Raw genomic sequence first — 20783 nt, 5'->3', positions numbered from 1 at the left:
AGCGCAAAATTCCTAAGGTCGAAACATTAAAACTTCTGACATTTTTAAACATTTTGTTTCGTTTTCTCTTCCGTGTGTGCAGAGTTCTGCAACAAAAGAAAAAAAATCCAAAGCTTAAATAAATTTTAATTAATTTAAATAAATTTGAATATATTAGTCTTATTAAATACTTGTTGTTACTTGGGAATTTCCTTAAAATGCACTACATGGGCTTTAAAGTAAGAGTTTAATAGTGGCTAATGCTTGTACCTAAAGTATGTTAACAATCTACTGATGACGAGGGATGTCATAATATTTACTTTTCCCGGAATAATATCATCGGTATGATATTGAGTTGAAGAGTGAAGTTTATTTTTCCGAAACTGCTTAAGAATTAAAATTCGAAAGAATAAGAATTTTTACGTGTAACGTATACATTGCAGAATTTCTTTTGTTTCGAAATAACAGTGATTTAACTATGTTTAGAAATCGAGACTAGTGCATTAATATATATATATATATATATATATATATATATATATATATATATATATATATATATATATATATATATATTAAAACAAACAAAAAAAATACAAGCGGATGCCATAGCCGGAAATCGAAAACAGATCGTACCAGGTGGTAATTTCTCATAAATACAATTTTAAAAATTATATAAGGAAATAAGTATTGCGTTGGCGTGACGTCATAGATTTATGTGTTGCGAAACATAGATTCAAACATAAGCGATAATAGATATAAATAAATGAATGTGTAAACATTATCAATAGCATTGGAAATTATTTTAATAGTCTCAAATAATATGCTTTACCTGCTTATTGTATTAGTTTAATAAGAAAGTTTTGCGGTTTCTAACTTTTAAATTCAGATGAACATATCTCGGCTCAAGCAAAATAATGATTGATCAAAATAAGCAAGATCAGAATAAACACAATTTTTTGCAAACGCAAAACAAGTGTATTTATGCCAGTAACATAAAAATTTATGTCAGTAACATAAAAATTTATGCCAGTAACATAAAAATTTATGCCAGTAACATAAAAATTTATGTCAGTAACAGAAAAATTTATGCCAGTAACGTAAAAATTTATGCCAGTAACGTAAAAATTTATGCCAGTAACATAAAAATTTATGCCAGTAACGTAAAAATTTATGCCAGTAACGTAAAAATTTATGCCAGTAACATAAAAATTTATGCCAGTAACGTAAAAATTTATGCCAGTAACATAAAAATTTATGCCAGTAACATAAAAATTTATGCCAGTAACGTAAAAATTTATGCCAGTAACATAAAAATTTATGCCAGTAACGTAAAAATTTATGCCAGTAACATAAAAATTTATGCCAGTAACATAAAAATTTATGCCAGTAACGTAAAAATTTATGCCAGTAATATAAAAATCTTGCATTCTGATGGAACTGAAGGCGCTGAAGACGTTTTTTGAAGCATTTCTGGCACAGAAAGTTATCGAGATGCTTTAAATAGTGGTAATCGGTAAGAATATGGCGGATGTGGCGGAGTTTCATTGCCCAAATCTTTCAATATCTGCAAGGTCATTTTAGCAACATGCGGTCGGGCATTATTGTGGAGAAGCGCATTTTCTGTTGATTAATGCTAAGTGTTGTTGTCGAAGTTTCTGATGCACTTTATCCATTAGTTGACAGTACCATTCCGTCGTAATAGTTTCGCCCACGTAAAAAAACTGTAATGGATGCGACCAATCGCAAACCACAAAACAGACAACATGACCTTCTTTTGGTGCAACTCTGGTTTCCGGAAGTGTCGGGGAGATTCGTCGGCGACTAACCACTGAGCTGAACATAGTCAGTTGTTGTAAAAAACCCACTCTTCATCGCAAGTGACAACCCAATCTATAAACGGATCGTTCTTGTTGCGTAAAAGAATAGAAGATGACACTTCATAACGGCGTTTCTTTTGGTTGTCGTTCAATTCGTAAAACACCCATTTATGAAGTTTTTTTTGTTGTTTTTTAAACTCTTTAAAGTAGTTGTAAATCGTCATATTCGTTACGTCTAATTCAGAAGGAAGTTCTTGAACAGTTGTGCGTTGATTGGCTTCTGCTAAGTCTTTTAATTGATCGTTGTCAACATCCGATGGCCAACCACTACACTCATAATCTTCAAATCAAAATTAATATAACGCAATACTTTCCTTGTCAACCACATATAAAACTCTCATTGCCGTCACGAAATTTCTTAAACCACCATTGTGGGTCAGTAGTGGTTCTTGGGTCAAACGCATCGTTGATATCGCGAGCTGTTTCAGCAGCTTTTCTGCCTAGCTTGAATTGAAATAAAAAATTGTGTGAATCTGCTTTTTTGCCATCTAACGTTCTGAAAAGAAGACATAATTAGTTTAAAACGATTATAATTTAAACAGTCAGATGAAGCAAAAACGCTCTTTAAAATGATAGATAAAGTAAAGGTATTGTACAAAAACTTATTTGAAAATGCATAATTTGAAATACAAAAATGAAAAATTCTGCAAAAACTTTTTTCACAATGATATAATCCTACATACTATCGAAAATATGTGACCAAAGTTTGCTAGTTTTAGACAAGTTAAAATAGTCAAAATAATTTTTTTTTTTTTGTATTACATTTTCACCCCAAACAAGGCACTTTGGTGTAGGGGGCTACTATCAGGGGCAGCAACTACTGGGGCACTATGTCGGGATTTGGGCAGCAAGATTCACGGTTCACGTTGCACTTGAACTTCTGCATGTCAGTACAGTTAGCGAAGCAGGAACCTGGAATGGAATTCCAAAGTCTAGCGGTTCTGGGGAAGAAACTACTGGAGTAGAAAGATCTTTTACATCTAGGGATCTCTACTGTGTGGGGGTGGGATTTAGCTGCCTGTCGGGTTTGTTGAGGGTGTCTACGTCGAGGGGGCACAAGTGTCTGCAGTTCGTCAGAGAATTTACCATTAAAATACTTGTAGAACAGACAGAGGCTGAAGCTTAGATGCCAGTTCAGGACCTATCAGATTGGCAACTCTTTTTTGAATCTTGTCTAGGAGCGAGAGACTAGTAGCAGATGCATCAACCCAAATGTGACAACAATACTCCATACATGGGCGAATGGTGGCCTTATAGAGGTACAGGATACTTTCAGGTGTCAGTAGTTTTCTAGCACGGTAGAGAGAGCCTACCTTTTTCGCAGCGGCCCTAGCAATGTTTTCAATATAATTGTTCCAGCTCATGTTTTCTGTGAACGTTAGGCCAAGCAGTTTGAAAGATGTACTCTCAGACAGGGTGTCACTGGCCATTGCTATTGGTGGCAGAGAAGGTTTCTTGTAATTATTGAAGGAAACCCGTTTAGTCTTGGCAGCATTGAATGTGACCATCCATTTATGTCCCCATTCGACTACAGATTGGAGGTCATCCTCTAGTGTTTTTGCCATTTCTTTAGATATGTGTTCATTTGTTTTCCTGTCATGCCTGTTATAGAGTGTAGTATCATCAGCATATATACCCATCTCAGAGGCAATTTTGTCGGGGAGGTCATTAATAAATATCAGGAACAATAGAGGTCCAAGAATAGACCCCTGAGGCACTCCCGCATTTATATCGCACTGTTTAGACGTACGACCGTCGAGGACAACCTGGATTTTTCTCTTGTCTAAGAAGGATTCAATTATGCTAAGTATTCTACCAGTGATACCGTATAATTTAATTTTCCTGAGGAGGCCCTTGTGCCATACCCTGTCAAAAGCCTTAGATATATCGAGGGCTACCTCTCTGCCCTCCCCCGCTTTGTCCAGTGAATGGTATATACGTTCAGAGATTACAGTGAGGATGTCAGCCGTGGAACGAGCTTGTCTAAATCCATATTGTTTGTCAGTCAGAAGTTTAGCATCTGTAAGGTGCCGGACTAGAGCATGGTTAATTATGGTCTCAAATATTTTGGCGAAAAGTGGGAGGAGGCTAATGGAGCGATAATTTGATGGGTCAGTTCTTTCGCTAGAATTCTTGAATATAGGTACCACAGAAGCAGTTTTCCAACAGTCCGTAAAGCATGATTCATTAAGGTATTTGTTGTAGAGTTTGGAGAGAACTGGAGCTACTTCGGCTGAGCACTTTTTAATGGCACAGCTGGGATGAGATCAGGTCCACATGCTTTAGAAGTGTCAAGATTTTTTATGATAGCATGTACCTGAGCAAGGGTGATTTTTAGATCGTCTAGCGTGGCGTCTGTCCGCAAAGGAAAGTCAGGGAGAGGGTGGTTGGAAGGGTCCAGTGTGGAGTTCGAGGCAAACCGGCTGGTAAGCATATTAGCCTTGTCGGTTGCTGAGCAAATAGCCTCGTGATTGTTGGTTAGCGGGGGAATTGTTGATTGCCCATTATTTACTACACTATTGTAGATTTTCCAGAAGTCACGATTTCCTAATTTTTGTGCTTCGATGCTTTTTTTTTAGTGGTTTCAGTAAATTCTCTCTTAGCTGTCGCTATTTCTTTCTTAACATTATTTCTAGCTTCTATATACTTCTGTTTGTTTGAACTGGACTTATGTCGGTTAAATCTGCGGTATGCATGCTGCCTTTGAGCAATAGTAGTTGTGCAAGTCGAAATAAACCATTGGGGAGAGTGGGGTTTGCTATAAAATTTCCGCATGGGAACATGTGCTTCCATTGCTGTTTTGAACCATTCAGTGGTCTCATTTGCGCACTGTTCAGCAGGAAGAGAAACAATATTTCCCCATGGGCATCTCTGATAAGATCTCTGATGGCTTCCCAGTCAGCCTTTTTATAATATCTCGTTGTTTTGAGCACTGGCTCTTCAGTTTTGGGTCTAGAATTTAGGGCGATTTCTACCATTATCACTGCATGGTCAGCGTTCCCGAGTGGGCTGTCAGCATTTCTTGTACAGTCCTCGGGAACTGTAGTCAGAAACAGATCTAGAAGTGATGCTTGTTGTTCTTGCTGGTCAGGGAAACGGGTTGGAAACGTAACCATTTGTGATAGGGAGTGAGATATAGCAAAACTATGTGTTGTGCTGGCCGCCGCATCTGTGTGAGTAGAGAATCCAGGCCAGTTTTTGTGGTGAACATTAAAGTCACCAAATACATGTACTTGTGCGCTAGTGTCGAGGGAGAGTGCTGTGTCTATACTGTCAGAGACTTTGTTTATTATGGTGCAGTCCTGGGTCGACGGAGAGCGGCAGAGAAAATAAAAGTAGCTAATGTTGTGTTGTATGTTTAGTCTAAAGCACGTTTCTAGGTTTGTTTCTCTAGTCAGGGGGAGGGAGTTACAAATGTAGACTCCAAGTCTGTGCATGTGTCTGTCAGAGTCCTTACGGCAGAGTGGGAGATAGCCAGGCATGTTAAAGTAGTTAGAGGGGATGGAGGAGTGTAGGTTAGTCTCGCTTAGTGCTAAGATATCCGGGGTATTTGTTAGAAGAAATGCTTCAACATCAGGTAAATTAGTTCTAATCCCACGTGGTAAAAGAAATAGTAAATACGAAATTGCAGAAAAGCGATAATTCTAGGAAACTGATTTTTTTAAATTTTATCACTAGTGAACAAATATCTCCAATCTGAAACCGCGTTGTATGACATTTGTCAGCGTAATGCTGAATACTTTGCTTACCTCCATAGGCGTAGAGACATATTGAAATGTTGACAAGTTGAGATGCAAACTGTTCACCTCAACTTGCCGACATATTTTTACTTCTTTTTCGCATGTCCAAATTCAATTCATTTCTTCAAGTCGTTTAATATTAAATATTTCTTATACATCTCTCAATAGCTTAAACGGTAAGAAACGCGGCTGGAGCACTAAATATGTTGCTTTCGATTCTGGCTGATGACACTCAACTCAATTTTTTAACTTTTGAAATCACTACTATATATATCAAGTACAAAACTAATTTCAATTGAAAAATGCTCTGCAATAATAATACAAAGTCTGCATGAATTAAAATATACTTAACCATAATTTAATGTCCGACAAATAAAACACAACAAATATATTAAACGCATTAAGCATAAAATAAATGAAAGAAGTAATTCAACTTCGTATGTATAAATTGAAGACACTTCACGCAGATATCATTTCAACTTTTCAATCATTTTCAAAGACCTATGTTTTAGTTGATCCGAAGAAATCACTATCTGCGTTTGAAATAAAATATCGCAAACGCTGAGAGGTTTTCAAGTTTCTTTTACATTTTGTTTTTCATAGATTTATTATTAAATTACTCGGAATCTTACATTGATTTCTATATCACACTTGGATTGCGAAGGACTAGATTATTTATTTGAATGTAATTTTTAATCGAACTAATTACATTTATGTATTTTTTTAAAAATAACATTATTAAAAGAAAAATGACCAGTGGATAGCGTTTTCTTCTTTCGAGTAAAAATTAAAAACGAAATGTTATTAAACATAGTAAAAAATCCAACTGAACTAACCTTAGATTCGATATAAAAAACAGCGCAATTGATAATCATCATATTCAAAATGCAATTCATGTTCAAAATGCAATTCGAATGACTTAAAAAAGAAAGATTTTCTATGAGATATAGGATTCGCTCAATTTAACTATTCCCACTTTTCATCTCGTTTGAAAAATCACTCCACAGTGAGTTACTTCCATATTACTTCCCTTGAAAATTGTACCGCGTACTTCCCTCGATTTAAAATCAACCTAAACTCAATAGTATCCAAAAATAAATAAATGAATGAACTATACTCTTAAGAGTTTTACATTTATTTATTGTCCTCTTAGACATTTTTATAGAATAGTTGTGATGAAACATTGATTTATAAAAAAACATTAAATGATTAAACAAATAAAATGCATCATTTGAACTATTCAGAATATTATAAAAGTTTTCGATGCTAGTCTAAAAAAAATTTCGATACTATTCTAAAAGAAATTGGATGCTATTCTAAAAATAATTTTCGATGCTATTCTAAAAAAAATTGGGATGCTATTCTAAAAAAATTGGGATGCTATTCTAAAAAATTTCAATGCTATTCTAAAAAAATCTTTTGATGCCATTCTGAAAAGATTTTTGATGCTGTTCTAAAAAAATTTGGGATGCTATTCTAAAAAAATTTGAGATGCTATTCTAAAAAAATTTGGGATGCTATTCTAAAAAATTGGAATGCTATTCTAAAATAATTTTTCGATGCTATTCTAAAAAAATTGAGATGCTATTCTAAAAAAAATTGGGATGCTATTCTAAAAAAATTGGGATGCTATTCTAAAAAATTCCAATGCTATTCTAAAAAAAATCTTTTGATGCTATTCTGAAAAGATTTTTGATGCTGTTCTAAAAATATTTGGGATGCTGTTCTAAAAAAAATTGGGATGCTATTCTAAACAAAATTTGAGATGCTATTCTAAAAAATGTTTTGATGCTATTCTTAAAAATTGGGATGCTATTCTAAAAACATTTTTCGATGCTATTCTAAAATAATTTGGGGTGCTATTCTAAAAATTTTTTTAATGATATTCTAAAAAAAATTTCGATGCTATTCTATAAAAAAATTGGGATAATATTCTAAAAACATTTTTGATGCTATTCTATAAAATTTTCGATGCTATTCTAAAAAAAAAAAATTCGATGCTATTCTAAAAAATTGGGATGCTATTCTAAAACTATTTGGATGATATTCTAAAAAGATTGGGATGCTATTCTAAAAATATTTGGGATGCTATTCTAAAAAAATTGGGATGCTCTTCTAAAAATAATTTGGGATGCCATTCTAAAAACATTGGGATGCTATTTTAAAAAATTTCAATGATATTCTAAAAAAAAAAATTTCATGCTATCCTAAAAAAATTGGGATGCTATTCTAAAAAAATTGGGATGCTATTCTAAAAATTTTTTTGATGCTATTCTAAAAATATTTTTGATGCTATTCTAAAAAGATTGGGATGATAGTCTAAAATTTTTTTGATGCTATTCTAAAAAAAAATTGGGATGCTATTCTAAAAAAAATTTGGATTCTAATCTAAAAAAATTGGGAAGCTATTCTAAAAATTTTTTTTAATGCTATTCTAAAAAAATTTTTTGATGCTATTCTAAAAAAGATTTTCGATGCTATTCTAAAAATATTTTCGATGCTATTCTAAAAAAAAATTTTGATGCTATTCTAAAAAATTTTTCATGCTATTCTAAAAAAATTTTTTGATGCTATTCTAAAAAAAATTTTTGATGCTATTCTAAAAAAATTTTTCGATGCTATTCTAAAAAAATTTTCGGTGCTATTCTAAAAAATTTATTTGATGCTATTCTAAAAAATTTTGTCATGCTATTCTAAAAAATTTTGTCATGCTATTCTAAAAATTTTTTTTGATGCTATTCTAAAAAATTTTTTGATGCCATTCTAAAAATATTTTCGATGCTATTCTAAAAATACTTTTTGATGCTATTCTAAAAATATTCGGATGCTATTCTAAAATATTTTTTGATGCTATTCTAAAAAAATTATTTCATGCTATTCTAAAAAATGTTTTGATGCTATTCTAAAAAGAATTTTCGATGCTATTCTAAAAAAAAATTTCATACTATTCTCAAAATAATTTTTCGATGCTATTCTAAAAAAATTTTGCTGCTATTTTAAAAACATTGGGATACTATTCTTAAAAATTTGTTGGTGCTATTCTAAAAAAATTTGGGATGCTATTCTAAAAAAATTTTTCGATGCTATTCTAAAAAAAAAAAAAATTCGATACTATTCTAAAAAATTTTCGATGCTATTCTAAAAAAAAATTCGGCTTATGCGACCTTCGACCTTCGTCGAGTGCATCTTTTTAATGTTTATGTTTAACTGGAAAATCCGTAGAAAATTTTCAACGGATATGCATTATTCACATTATAACTGTAAAAGTGTTAAATAATTTTGATCTTATTCTTAGTTATTATCGTCTTCAACCTCTATAATGTAGATATTTAAAACTAATTGTAACTCAATGCCTTTATCCGTTGCGCGACGTGTCCGAACAATCTAAATCCTTATCTAAAAAATCTGACACATAAAAGATCACATTTTTAAGAAAGCAAAAAAAAAAGGTCAGAATGAAGGTGGGTTTATACTTACATATAAAATAGCAGAAGGAATATGCAGATAATAACAGCATTTGGGAGCGACAAGTTGTGGAAAATAAACTCCATATTTTTCTCCCTTTTGTTAAACTGAATTCTTTTATATAATTATTCTGTTTTCGCTGTCCCAGTTTTTCGTGCTTTCTTTTTCCCCTGTGTGACTCTTCCAAACAGATGTTTTTCTCTTCTCACCGAAACTATCGCTGCCTGCTGACCTTCCGAACATTTATATAATCATGTGTCTATTTTTTAAATAAAGTACATCGCGTCCTAGTTCTATCTTCTCAACCGGAGATAAATACACGCATTATAAATGCTGTTTGCTTAGTTCAGAAGAACAACTGCGTAAAACTTTCCTATTATAGGCTTCTGAATCACGCTAGGTTGGCTTGACCTATCGATCATCCGCTAAAAAGTTGAATGAATCTGTTCGTGGCTTTCGTTATGCGCGACGCGTTTGATGTTTACATAGTATGGTTACGTCATATCCGTTGTGGTTTTACGCAGAAATAAAAAATGAGTGAGTGCTTTTACTTTTAAATTTAACAAAATATCCTCTCGAACAAACACACGTTGAATAAGTGAAAAATAAATAAAATATACATTTCTTTTTAGCCACAGTGTTATCTCGAAAACAGTAGGAGCATTTTAAAAATAGCACTAGTTGCATAAGGAGTCAACAGGTACGCGAAAAATTAGGGACGCAATATTTTAAGTAGCAAATTTGTTTTTGTTATATCCTTACTTTAAATAAGAATACAGCAAGAAACACGGGGTTATGGGTGAAAGACAAAGGGGTTTATTTACAAGAGAATACATGTGACATAAGAGTTACTCGACCTCTTCTTCTCTTCCTGTCTTTTTCCTTCTCTCTCAGTCACGTGAGAGTGTCAATATATCTATTTCATCTATGAAGGGATATAAGGTTATTCCATTACATCACCTTCCTCCCAAGCTAAATTCTTCCATGGGATTTTGCTTCTACCATTTTTTCCTTTTTAAATTTGTCCAAAAAAATCTGTCCTTTTCCTTTTCATTTCATTTCTCCTCACCATTTGTGTTTGCTGATTTTTTACTTTTGGAGAGTGACTGGATTTCTGAGTTACTGGTACTTCCTTATTTGGAGGTTGTATATGGAAAGTGTCATATAGCACTTCCATTGGTAACTCTTGGTTTCTGATTGTTTCTATGTATCGGGGTCTCAGTTGGTTAATATGTTTTTTGTGGAAAAAAAACTGCCCTTTTATGATGTAAACCATTCTCCCAATTCTTCTTGAGATTATGCCTTCTTCTCAGAAACTCTTCCCTGCCCGATAATTTTTGAAGAAAAGTTTATCCCCGTCATTGTACCTTAAATTACCCTTGATATTTTTTTTTTACTTTTTCTCTTGGGATTAACCGGTCGAACACCGAACGTACCTTCCTGGCAAACATAATTTCAGCTGGGGATAATTTAGCATTTGTATTTGGATTTGGTGTTATCTTATATATTGCTAAGAATTTTTTAATGCTTTTTTCTTCCGTGTCGATGTTATTATTCTTTTTTAGAGCTCGTTTAAAAGTATCGACAAATGTTTCCGCTTGTCCGTTTGATCGAGGGTTAAAAGTTGAGTTTGTAATGAGTCCAATGGCCAGAAAGTTACTGAGGAATGCCAGAAAGTTACTGAGAATGCCAGAAAGTTACTGAGGAATGCCAGAAACTGTTAAATTTAAAACAAGATAATACTAGTATTGAAGAGAAAAATGTTGACAAAATACAAAGTTTCTGGCATTCCTCAGTAACTTTCTGTAAGGTTATTTCTATGTCTTGGTTCATAATAGATAATATCCTAGAACGAATCTCTTCATCCTTCGAGAATGTTAACCCTTGCACAAATATCAAGCATTTAAACATGTCCTCTTTTAGGTCTTTCAACTTAAATAACTCGCATTGAGAATTTACTCTCCCAGCATAGACGATAAAGTCTTCATCATCTTGTTTCAAAATATTTAAACACCTATAATGAGTATAAAATAAGTTATCCCGTTCCCCGAAAATGTTCGATAAAATTTCTATAGTCACTTTAAAAGAAATATCTTCGTGTTTCCTTGGGAGTATAAAATTGGTATACTTCGTGTTTTCATGGCAACTCAGTTTTTGCAACAGTAAAATAATTTTGTCTTCATCCGACCAGGCTTGACGTCGTTTGGAAAAAAATTTTCTTATCTACGATAATATGCTGGAAACATTAAGCCATTAGTTGGTTCATATAAAAATTCTGTCAGCGAATTTGCAATTCCTTCCGGAGTAAACCGACAATCTTTTTTCTTCTTGTTTCATCAATATTGTTTTTAAGACTTCATTTTGTTTTAACTGTGCTTTTTTTAAAAAAATTCAATCTGGCTTTATTGAGCTGTCAGTGCTAATTGTATTGTTTTTGTAAACTCAGCTAACTGTTCCATATGGAAGAATTTTTTTTTAACACAGTGATAAAACAAAAAGGTTAACAGTACCTGCATAAAGTATGAAATAAATTCACTGAATAGTTTGATTTTTGTAAACCACAAAAAAAAACATTCTTTTGTAGACAAGGTTTTTGCAACACACACGAAATTGACACTGAACCAACAGCATGCACGCGTTCTTTTCCGCCTTATTTTTTTCTTCTTATAAAATTAGAAATGGACAACTTTCAAAAATTGTTCTTAGAAATTTGAAATGGACAACTTCTTAGAAATTTGAAATGGACAACTTTCAAAAATTGTTCTTTTCAATGCTTCGTAAAATGTCAATTTCTCCTTTTTTTTCAGCAGAGCCGTAACAGACTGAATTAAAAAATATATATATATAACTTTCTTTTTGTCTGTGTCTTAGCTTTTTTTTCTTCAGCAGTTGAATTTTTCCGTGCAGTATTTTTTCTCTTCGTTTCCAATATGTTTTTGGTTTAAAGTTTCCTTTTTGTGAATTCGAATCCTGTCGCCATTTGTTATATCCTTACTTTAAATAAGAATCCAGAAAGAAACACGGGGTTCTGTGTGAAAGACAAAGGGGTTTATTCACAAGGGAATACATGTGAAATAAGAGTTACTCGACCTCTTTTCTTATTCTCTTCCTGTCTTTTTTCCTTCTCTCTCAGTCACGTGAGAGGTTCAATATATCCATTGTTCATTTCATCTATGAAGGGATGTTACGTTATTCCATTACATCAGTTTTGAAGTTAAAATGTTTTCGTTATTATTCAGTGAACAAAATGTCGCACTTTAAACTTTTTTTTTTGGGGGGGGGGGCTTTTCAAAATATTACCAGAATCAACTAAAGATCAAATGAAAATTGTGTGAATGGTTAAAATTCTTGTTACCAAGTGTGCGAATCGTTTACTTGTTACGGCCCGCCCGACCTTTGGCATCTTCTTCTCTGATATGTTTACTAATTTTAATAAGAAATATTCTTTTGTGCGTCAAACCAAATTCTGTCTCTAAGTATGAACGCAAGAAAGAGAATAAATCTACAATGGAATGATTTATAAAGTCCATCTGGAACGTTTAATGTGCTTATATTCGAAATCAATTACGTATTGAATGACCAATGAATAGTAAATGTGTCGCAAATGCCAATCAAACGAAATCTTGGATGCTGCAAAACTTAATAATTATCTTCTCATAACAGTTCTATGAAGAAAGTGACAACAAATGTACTGAATTCATCGACTGTTAATGTGTAAAGAATAATTTGAGTGTGGATCAACAAATTCAGACCGAATGCCCAAACCGGCCAAATAATTGTATGTGTGTGACTTTAAACAGGAAAACACAAAAGATCTATAGAAAGCCATTCTTATTATTACATAATCTACGAAACATTAGTAGACATGTGTTCTGAATAATAATAGCCGTATTTTAATATAATAACTAATTGATTTGTAGTTCTTGTTTTAAAACATTATAAAAAAACAGTATTTCAACCAATTTACTCCTGATACATTTTTCTACTCATATGTCAGTAGTTATCAAGGCCCAAACGCCATTCGATGATAATGTTTACTGAAGTTGTCAGATGGACTGTTAATAACACCGTGATGATTGGTACTGATTGTAATGATTAAGTAGAATTTGATTATTTATTCATCGACAATTTATTTAAATTCAACTTGAAAACGACCATATTGTAGTCAATTGGGAAGCAGCCCCGCGATACTTTTTCTATGAACGAGAAATTATGGGAAAGAAACTTTGCTCATGGAAGTTTTGCTTAGTTTTCGGTAGAGAGAGAGAGAGAGACACACAGAGACAGAGACAGAGACAGAGACAGAGAGAGAAACTATTGTCAGTGGTTGCAGCTAGACGAGTTTTGTCGTGAATTGGTCCAATAAATGATTTTTACAATTTGAATACCATTATGATAATTTTAATATTTCGCTTGACATGCCCTTAATTTGCCTCTAAAAAGGCTTTGATGACCCTAATGGATGAACATGGCAAAGTTCAACTTAATGATCGAAGAATCTGCTTTGGTATTTCTAGTATGTTACCAAGTAAAGTTACCAAGTAAAGTTACCAAGTAATGTTACCAAGTAAAGTATGTTACCAAGTAAAGTTACCAAGTAAAGTATGTTACCAAGTAAAGTTACCAAGTAAAGTATGTTACCAAGTAAAGTTACCAAGTAAAGTATGTTACCAAGTAAAGTTACCAAGTAAAGTATGTTACCAAGTAAAGTATGTTACCAAGTAAAGTATGTTACCAAGTAAAGTATGTTACCAAGTAAAGTATGTTACCAAGTAAAGTTACCAAGTAAAGTATGTTACCAAGTAAAGTTACCAAGTAAAGTATGTTACCAAGTAAAGTATGTTACCAAGTAAAGTTACCAAGTAAAGTATGTTACCAAGTAAAGTTACCAAGTAAAGTATGTTACCAAGTAAAGTTACCAAGTAAAGTATGTTACCAAGTAAAGTTACCAAGTAAAGTATGTTACCAAGTAAAGTTACCAAGTAAAGTTACCAAGTAAAGTATGTTACCAAGTAAAGTATGTTACCAAGTAAAGTATGTTACCAAGTATGTTACCAAGTAAAGTATGTTACCAAGTAAAGTATGTTACCAAGTAAAGTATGTTACCAAGTAAAGTTACCAAGTAAAGTATGTTACCAAGTAAAGTTACCAAGTAAAGTTACCAAGTAAAGTATGTTACCAAGTAAAGTATGTTACCAAGTAAAGTATGTTACCAAGTAAAGTTACCAAGTAAAGTATGTTACCAAGTAAAGTATGTTACCAAGTAAAGTTACCAAGTAAAGTATGTTACCAAGTAAAGTTACCAAGTAAAGTATGTTACCAAGTAAAGTTACCAAGTAAAGTTACCAAGTAAAGTATGTTACCAAGTAAAGTATGTTACCAAGTAAAGTATGTTACCAAGTAAAGTATGTTACCAAGTAAAGGCTAACGTGTTCGATTGTAAATCGTACTAATTACAATTACCATTTGAACAATAAGTCAACTGAATGTTTATGTGTGCCACATAGGATAATTCTATCGTTTTCTTATGCCACTATTATTACTTTCAAAGTGGTTAACAATGCTGGAGTAATCCAAGATGTAGTGAAAAATATTTCAAAATTCTGATAAGCGAACCCCATACATAACTACAAAAGAGACCACATGACAACCTCAACATTTAAAAGTAATCGCATGTTCAGCCAATGAATTTCTATTGTTTAATCCAACCGGACGACCATACCGACTTCTGTGAGACAACAGAGTATAATAAATGAGAAAGAAATGGAACGCGCGAATGAAAAAAAATAAAAAATTCTGCGGTCCAGTGAAATATTCTGTATTTTGCTTTGCTTCTTGGTACCATCCATCTGTCAAGGACAGATGAATCATAGTGTTTTCTCCCATCTGCTACATACAAACACATTCTTTTTACTTACAAACACATGCTTTTTAGTTACAAACACATTATTTTTATTTACAAACACATGCTTTACTTACAAACTCAGAACATCATCATTCTATTATCATTGACTGACAAATTGCTGTACATTCCTTGAATAAATTATGCTTTATTTTTTCCGTATAAATGTCTTCATTGCAATTCTTTGACGCATAGTCTTATAAAATATTTCGATTATATTTGATTTCTCAGATTTGCGCGTTTACACGAGATGGGAACCGGACAGGAAGCGTTGTATCTTAGATAGAAAACATTCCCAGTACCATGACTCTTGTTTGGAGCGATTTCAATAAAAACTTTCAAGTGGCTACATGCCTTGTCTGGCGCGATTCCCATAAAACTTTCTAGTGGCTTTATCATTTGTCTAGAGCGATTTCCATATAAAATTCCTAGTGGCTTCAAGCCCTATTTGGAGCGATTTCCATAAAACATTTATGATGGCTTTATGCCTTGTCTGAAGTGATTTCAATAAAAACTTTCAAGTGGCTTGATGTCTTGTCTCAAGCGATTTCCAAAAAATTTTCTAAGTGCTTTATGCCTTGTCTGGATCGATTTCCATAAAAGATTTCAAGTGGTTACATGCTTAATCTTGAGCGATTTCTGTATAAAATTTCTAGAGGCATCATGCCTTGTCTAGAGCGATTTCCATAAAATATTTCTAGTCGCTTTATGTCTTGTCTGGGGCCATTCTTCGTAAAACATTTCAAGTATCTTAATGCCTTGTCTGGAGTGATTAGCATAAAAAATTTAAGCGGCTTCATCACTTGTTTAGAGCAATTTCCACAAAACATTTCAAGTAGCTTCATGCCTTGTCTGGAGCGATTTACATAAAACATTTCTGGCGGCTTTGTCTTGTCTGGAGTGATTTGCTTAAAAACTTCCAAGTGGCGATGCCAGGGTTGCTACTAGTATATATTCCTATCTATAACATTGAAGCCTGAGCGACGCCGGGCCTTGTACTAGTATATATTTCCATCTCATTCAATTCTGAGTGATGCAGGGGCTTCTGTTGGTATATATTTTAACATCTCATTTTATCCCAGGTGACGCCAGGTGCTCTGCTAGTTTATATTTCCACTTAACCCTATTTAATATTGGGTGATGCCGGGCCCTCTGCTAGTGTATATTTTCCCCTATCACTTCAATCCTGTGCAACGCCAGGCGTTCTGTTAGTATATATTTCTGGAGTAATTTCCATAAAACATTACAAGTGTCTTTATGACTTGTTTGGAGAAATTTCCATAAAAAATTGTTAATGACTTCATTCCTTGTCTGAAGCGATTTCCATAAAACATCTATAGTAGCTTCACACCCTATTTGGAGCGATTTAAATAAAAAAATTTCTAGTGGCTTCATGGATTGTCTATAGCGATTTCCATAAAAAAAAATTCAAGTTACTTCATGCCTTGTCTGGAGGGATTTCATAAAAACTTTCAAGTGCCAATGCCGAGCCTTCTGCTAGTATATATTTCCACCTATATCATTCAATCCCGGGCGACACTGGACCTTCTGCTAGTATATATCTCCACCTATATCATTCAATCCCGGGCAACACCAGGCCTTCAGAAACTATATATTTCCATCAATCTCATTCGGAAAAAGGCGATTATATATTTTCACTTATCTCATAAAAGCCCGGGCGATGTCGGGCATTCTGCTAGTGTATATTTACACCTATCTGATTCAATCCAGCGTGATGCTGGGCCTTCAGCTAGTATATATTTCCACCTATCTCATTCAATTCCCGGTGACGATGGGCCTTTTGTTAGTACATACTTCCACCTATCCCTTTCAATCCCGGGTGACGCTGGGCCTTTTCCTAGTAAATCTTTCTACATATCTCTTTCAGTCATGGGCGACGCCAAGCGTTCTGCTAGTATATATAATTTAATCCAGGGTGATTCTGGGTCTTCTGCTAATATATATTTCCACTTATCTCATTCAAGCTCGGGCGATGCCAGGCCTTCTACTAGTATATATTTCCACCTATTTCATTCAAGCATGGGCGACGCTGCTAGTATATGTTCTTATCTATCTCAATTAATACTGGGCAACGTCAGGTCTTCTGCTTGTATATATTTCTTTTTCAAACGAATCCTAAAAGAAAATCGTCGGTCAATTTAAGAGAAATTACGTCATTTCCGGTATAATGACTAGGCAGTTTTCAATTCATAGAAAATACACTGTTTCCTTTTTAAAATATGGCAACTGTTTTGCGTTGTTCTTAACTAGTTTCATTCATAATTATTTTATACTTTATCGATTCTCATGATATTTGGATATGTTAGAATTTTAGATGCAATAATCATGTAGGAACCATTTTTTTTTTACTTGAAAATCATGTGTTAAAATGTAGAATACCTCTCAACCAGCTATGTAAATAATAGCCATTAAAGAGAGTTGACGTCATTTACGGCGACATGAGTCCGCATTTTTTCAAATACATTGGATTTGGTTTTAATTATGTAGTAATAACGTAGAATTTTTGAAAAATTTATCATCCTCATAGCAATAAACCGTTGAGTTCACAAGACAGAATTGATCGTTTTGGCCAATTTGTCGATTTTTTTTTCCGCAATTTTCTGATCTTCCTTATGATACCAAGTTTGTTATTTTTTGATGCGTCAGTCAAACGTTTTATGCAGACATACAAACAAACACACACACACACAAACTCACAGGTTTATGGCCTTTATATATTAAATTTCTGATTTAATTCATTCATATATATAGCCATGTTATATATCATTCTGAAGCACGTTTATTGCTCTATCGAAACCTGTTATTCGTTACCGTTCTCAATATCGTCACTCATTTTTTGCAGGCTTTTCGACAGCATGGACAAAATTTAAATCCGCGCAATTTTATTGTTCCAGTTTAAACTTGGCTGAAAAGCTGCCGAGACAACTCGTGATATCAATGATGTGTTTGGCCCAGGAACCACTAACAAACGTGTGGCACAACGATGATTCAAGAACTTTCGCAATAGTTATGAAAACCTTGAATATGAAGACGGTTGCAGCCAGCCAGCTACGGTTGATAACGAACATTTGAAAGCCTTAATTGAAGCCAATCCTCACAAAACCATATGGGAAGTTGCTGTTGAACTCGAGATCGACCACTCAACAGACGTTCGCCATTTAAAGCAAATAGGAAAGCTAAAAAGTTTGATAAATGAGTGGCGCATAAATTGAACAATAATAAAAACAATCGTCGTTTTGATGTGTCTTTTATGCTCCTTTTGTGCAACAAAAACGATCAATCTCTTGAGCGGATTGTGACGTGAAAAGTGGATCCTCGATGAAAACTGGCGACGTTCGGCACAGTGGTTGGATGCCAGAGAAACTCCACAACACTTCTCGAAGCCGAACTGGCATAAAAAAAAAGTTATGGGAACTGTTTGGTGGTCTGCGGCCGGTCTCATTCATCACAACTTCTTGAATCCAGGCGAAGCGATTACGGCGGAGAAGTACTACTGACAAATTGAAGAAATGCACCAGAAGCTCCAACGTATGTACCCAAGATTGGTCAATATGAAGGCACTAATTCTCCTCTTACTTAACTGTTGCTTAACTGACCCTGCAGAAGCGGAACGAATTGGGCTACAAGACTCTACCTCATCCGCCATAATCACTGGACCTCTCGTCCACCGATTATCATTTTTTCAACCATCTCGACAACTTCCTGTGCGAAAAATGCTTCAAAAGAAGAGATGATGCCGAATCGGCCTTCAATGACTTCGTTGCTTCAGAACTCCGGATTTCTATGCGAATGGGATGAATAAACTTGTTTCTTGTTGGCAAAAATGTGTCGAATATCACGGTCTTTCTTTCCATTATAACGTTTATTATCTTTTGAAGTTGAACGCTATAAAACGACATTATTTTTGCACCAACTTTGAGATTGCGAGGGAAAATTTACTCGCCCCAAAATATTTTTACTCGTCCGACTTTATGTCTTAGTTTCAGTCAATAATAGTAAAAAATTTTACAACAATTCAAGAAATTAACGTATGTATAATCTAATAAGAAAATATTTGTTTAACTCTTGTAAATCAACTATTTTATTACTACAAACCTTTCAGTAAATATTCAACAAAACGTTAAAATACAACAACAGTTTCTTTATATAGCATCATTCATATTATTGTTCCACAAAAATAAGAATCATTTGTTTGGATGCTTGACGGGACGATGCGTTTTTTTCCTCTTTCAAAATTTCGTCTTTACTTTTGTAGGCATGAAGTGTATGTAGTTGTAGCGTCGAAGAATTATTTTCGAAATAAATTTACAAAATCAGAGAGCTAAATGAAGGCGACATTTTGACTACACGCCGAATGTGCAAATTTGACCTCTTGTTGACCTTCAGCGTGACCACTCTTTTTTCAATACGATATTCCAACGGTCTCACAACTAGAGATGAAAGAATCCACAAATGATGAGACATAAGTCATTCTAAGTCACCGCATATTTGAGTGTCGTAAAATAAATGAGTTTTTCCCGTTTCTTTATTTAAAGAAATTTTATCGATTGGCGGGGGAGTGATTTACGACTTTTAATCGCCCCAAGAAATTTTCAATCGACTGTGGCGACCGGTCGTGTAAAGACTTAAAAGCTGTATATTATATATATATATATATATATATATATATATATATATTATCGTATATATACATATACATTATCGTATATATATATATATTATCGTATATATACATATACATTATCGTATATGTATAAGGAATTTAAAAATATACCAGCGGTGGTTGACGTTATGTTTAAAGAAAAAATAGAAAAAACCGAATGAAATTATTAAAAAATCAACGTTTCGTCCCCGCTTCAGAGGACATCCTCAGGATAATTGAAATAAAAATGTGATAAAAGAAAAAGTCATAGATCGTGCGACAAAAGACAGTTTTTCAAAATCCAACCCATGTCGGGACACGCACACATATTCGTCCTTTCCCGACATGGGTTGGATTTTGAAAAACTGTCTTTTGTCGCACGATCTATGACTTTTTCTTTTATCACATTTTTATTTCAATTATCCTGAGGATGTCCTCTGAAGCGGGGACGAAACGTTGATTTTTTAATAATTTCATTCGGTTTTTTCTATTTTTTCTTTAAACATTATCGTATATATATATATATTATCGTATATATACATATACATTATCGTATATATATATATACATTATCGTATATATATATATACATTATCGTATATATATATATACATTATCGTATATATATATATATATATATATACATTATCGTATATATATATATACACATTATCGTATATATATATACATTATCGTATATATATATATACATTATCGTATATATATATATATGTACATTATCGTATATATATATATATATATATAAATTATCGTATATATATATATATACATTATCGTATATATATATATATACATTATCGTATATATATATATATATACATTATCGTATATATATATATATACATTATCGTGTATATATATATATATATATATATATATATATATATATATATGATGGACTCTCACGTCGATTTCGAAAAAATTTCTAAAACTCATTTATGCTTTTGCCTCTGATGACTTGTTAGTCCAGCAAGGGACTTGCAAAGAAGGCCACAAATAGAACATGAATGTGGATTTAACGCTGCAGATATTGGTGCGGCTGCTAGTCGTTTTGCTCTTACTCTGTTTTCTTTCAGTTGCCTTAAGCTTTCAGATTGAAACCTCTGGAGACCTTCAAAACACCTTGATCTCCA

At 33.3% G+C, this 20783-nt stretch overlaps 1 protein-coding gene across 2 annotated transcripts in view; it reads right to left on the bottom strand.

Moving 5' to 3' along the window:
* Positions 1–20783, bottom strand: part of LOC145261124 (cytochrome P450 3A11-like) — a 273410-nt gene that overhangs the window by 104278 nt on the left and 148349 nt on the right. Inside the window, exon 1 of one of the 2 annotated variants that reach the window (XM_080119375.1) lies at positions 9077–9591. The exons of the other annotated variant lie outside the window; for it this stretch is intronic. Coding sequence (XP_079975501.1) covers positions 9077–9150 — 74 coding nt within the window. The 5' untranslated portion in view covers positions 9151–9591. Of the gene's footprint in view, positions 1–9076; positions 9592–20783 lie in introns of those variants that run through there. 2 annotated transcript variants of the gene reach the window in all.

The sequence above is a fragment of the Euprymna scolopes genome, chromosome 37 (genome assembly GCF_053919585.1).
Source record: "Euprymna scolopes isolate OS-2025 chromosome 37, ASM5391958v1, whole genome shotgun sequence".
Lineage (NCBI taxonomy): Eukaryota > Metazoa > Mollusca > Cephalopoda > Sepiida > Sepiolidae > Euprymna > Euprymna scolopes.
Note: the sequence above shows the minus strand (reverse complement) of the source record. Positions and strands in the feature narration are given on the sequence as shown.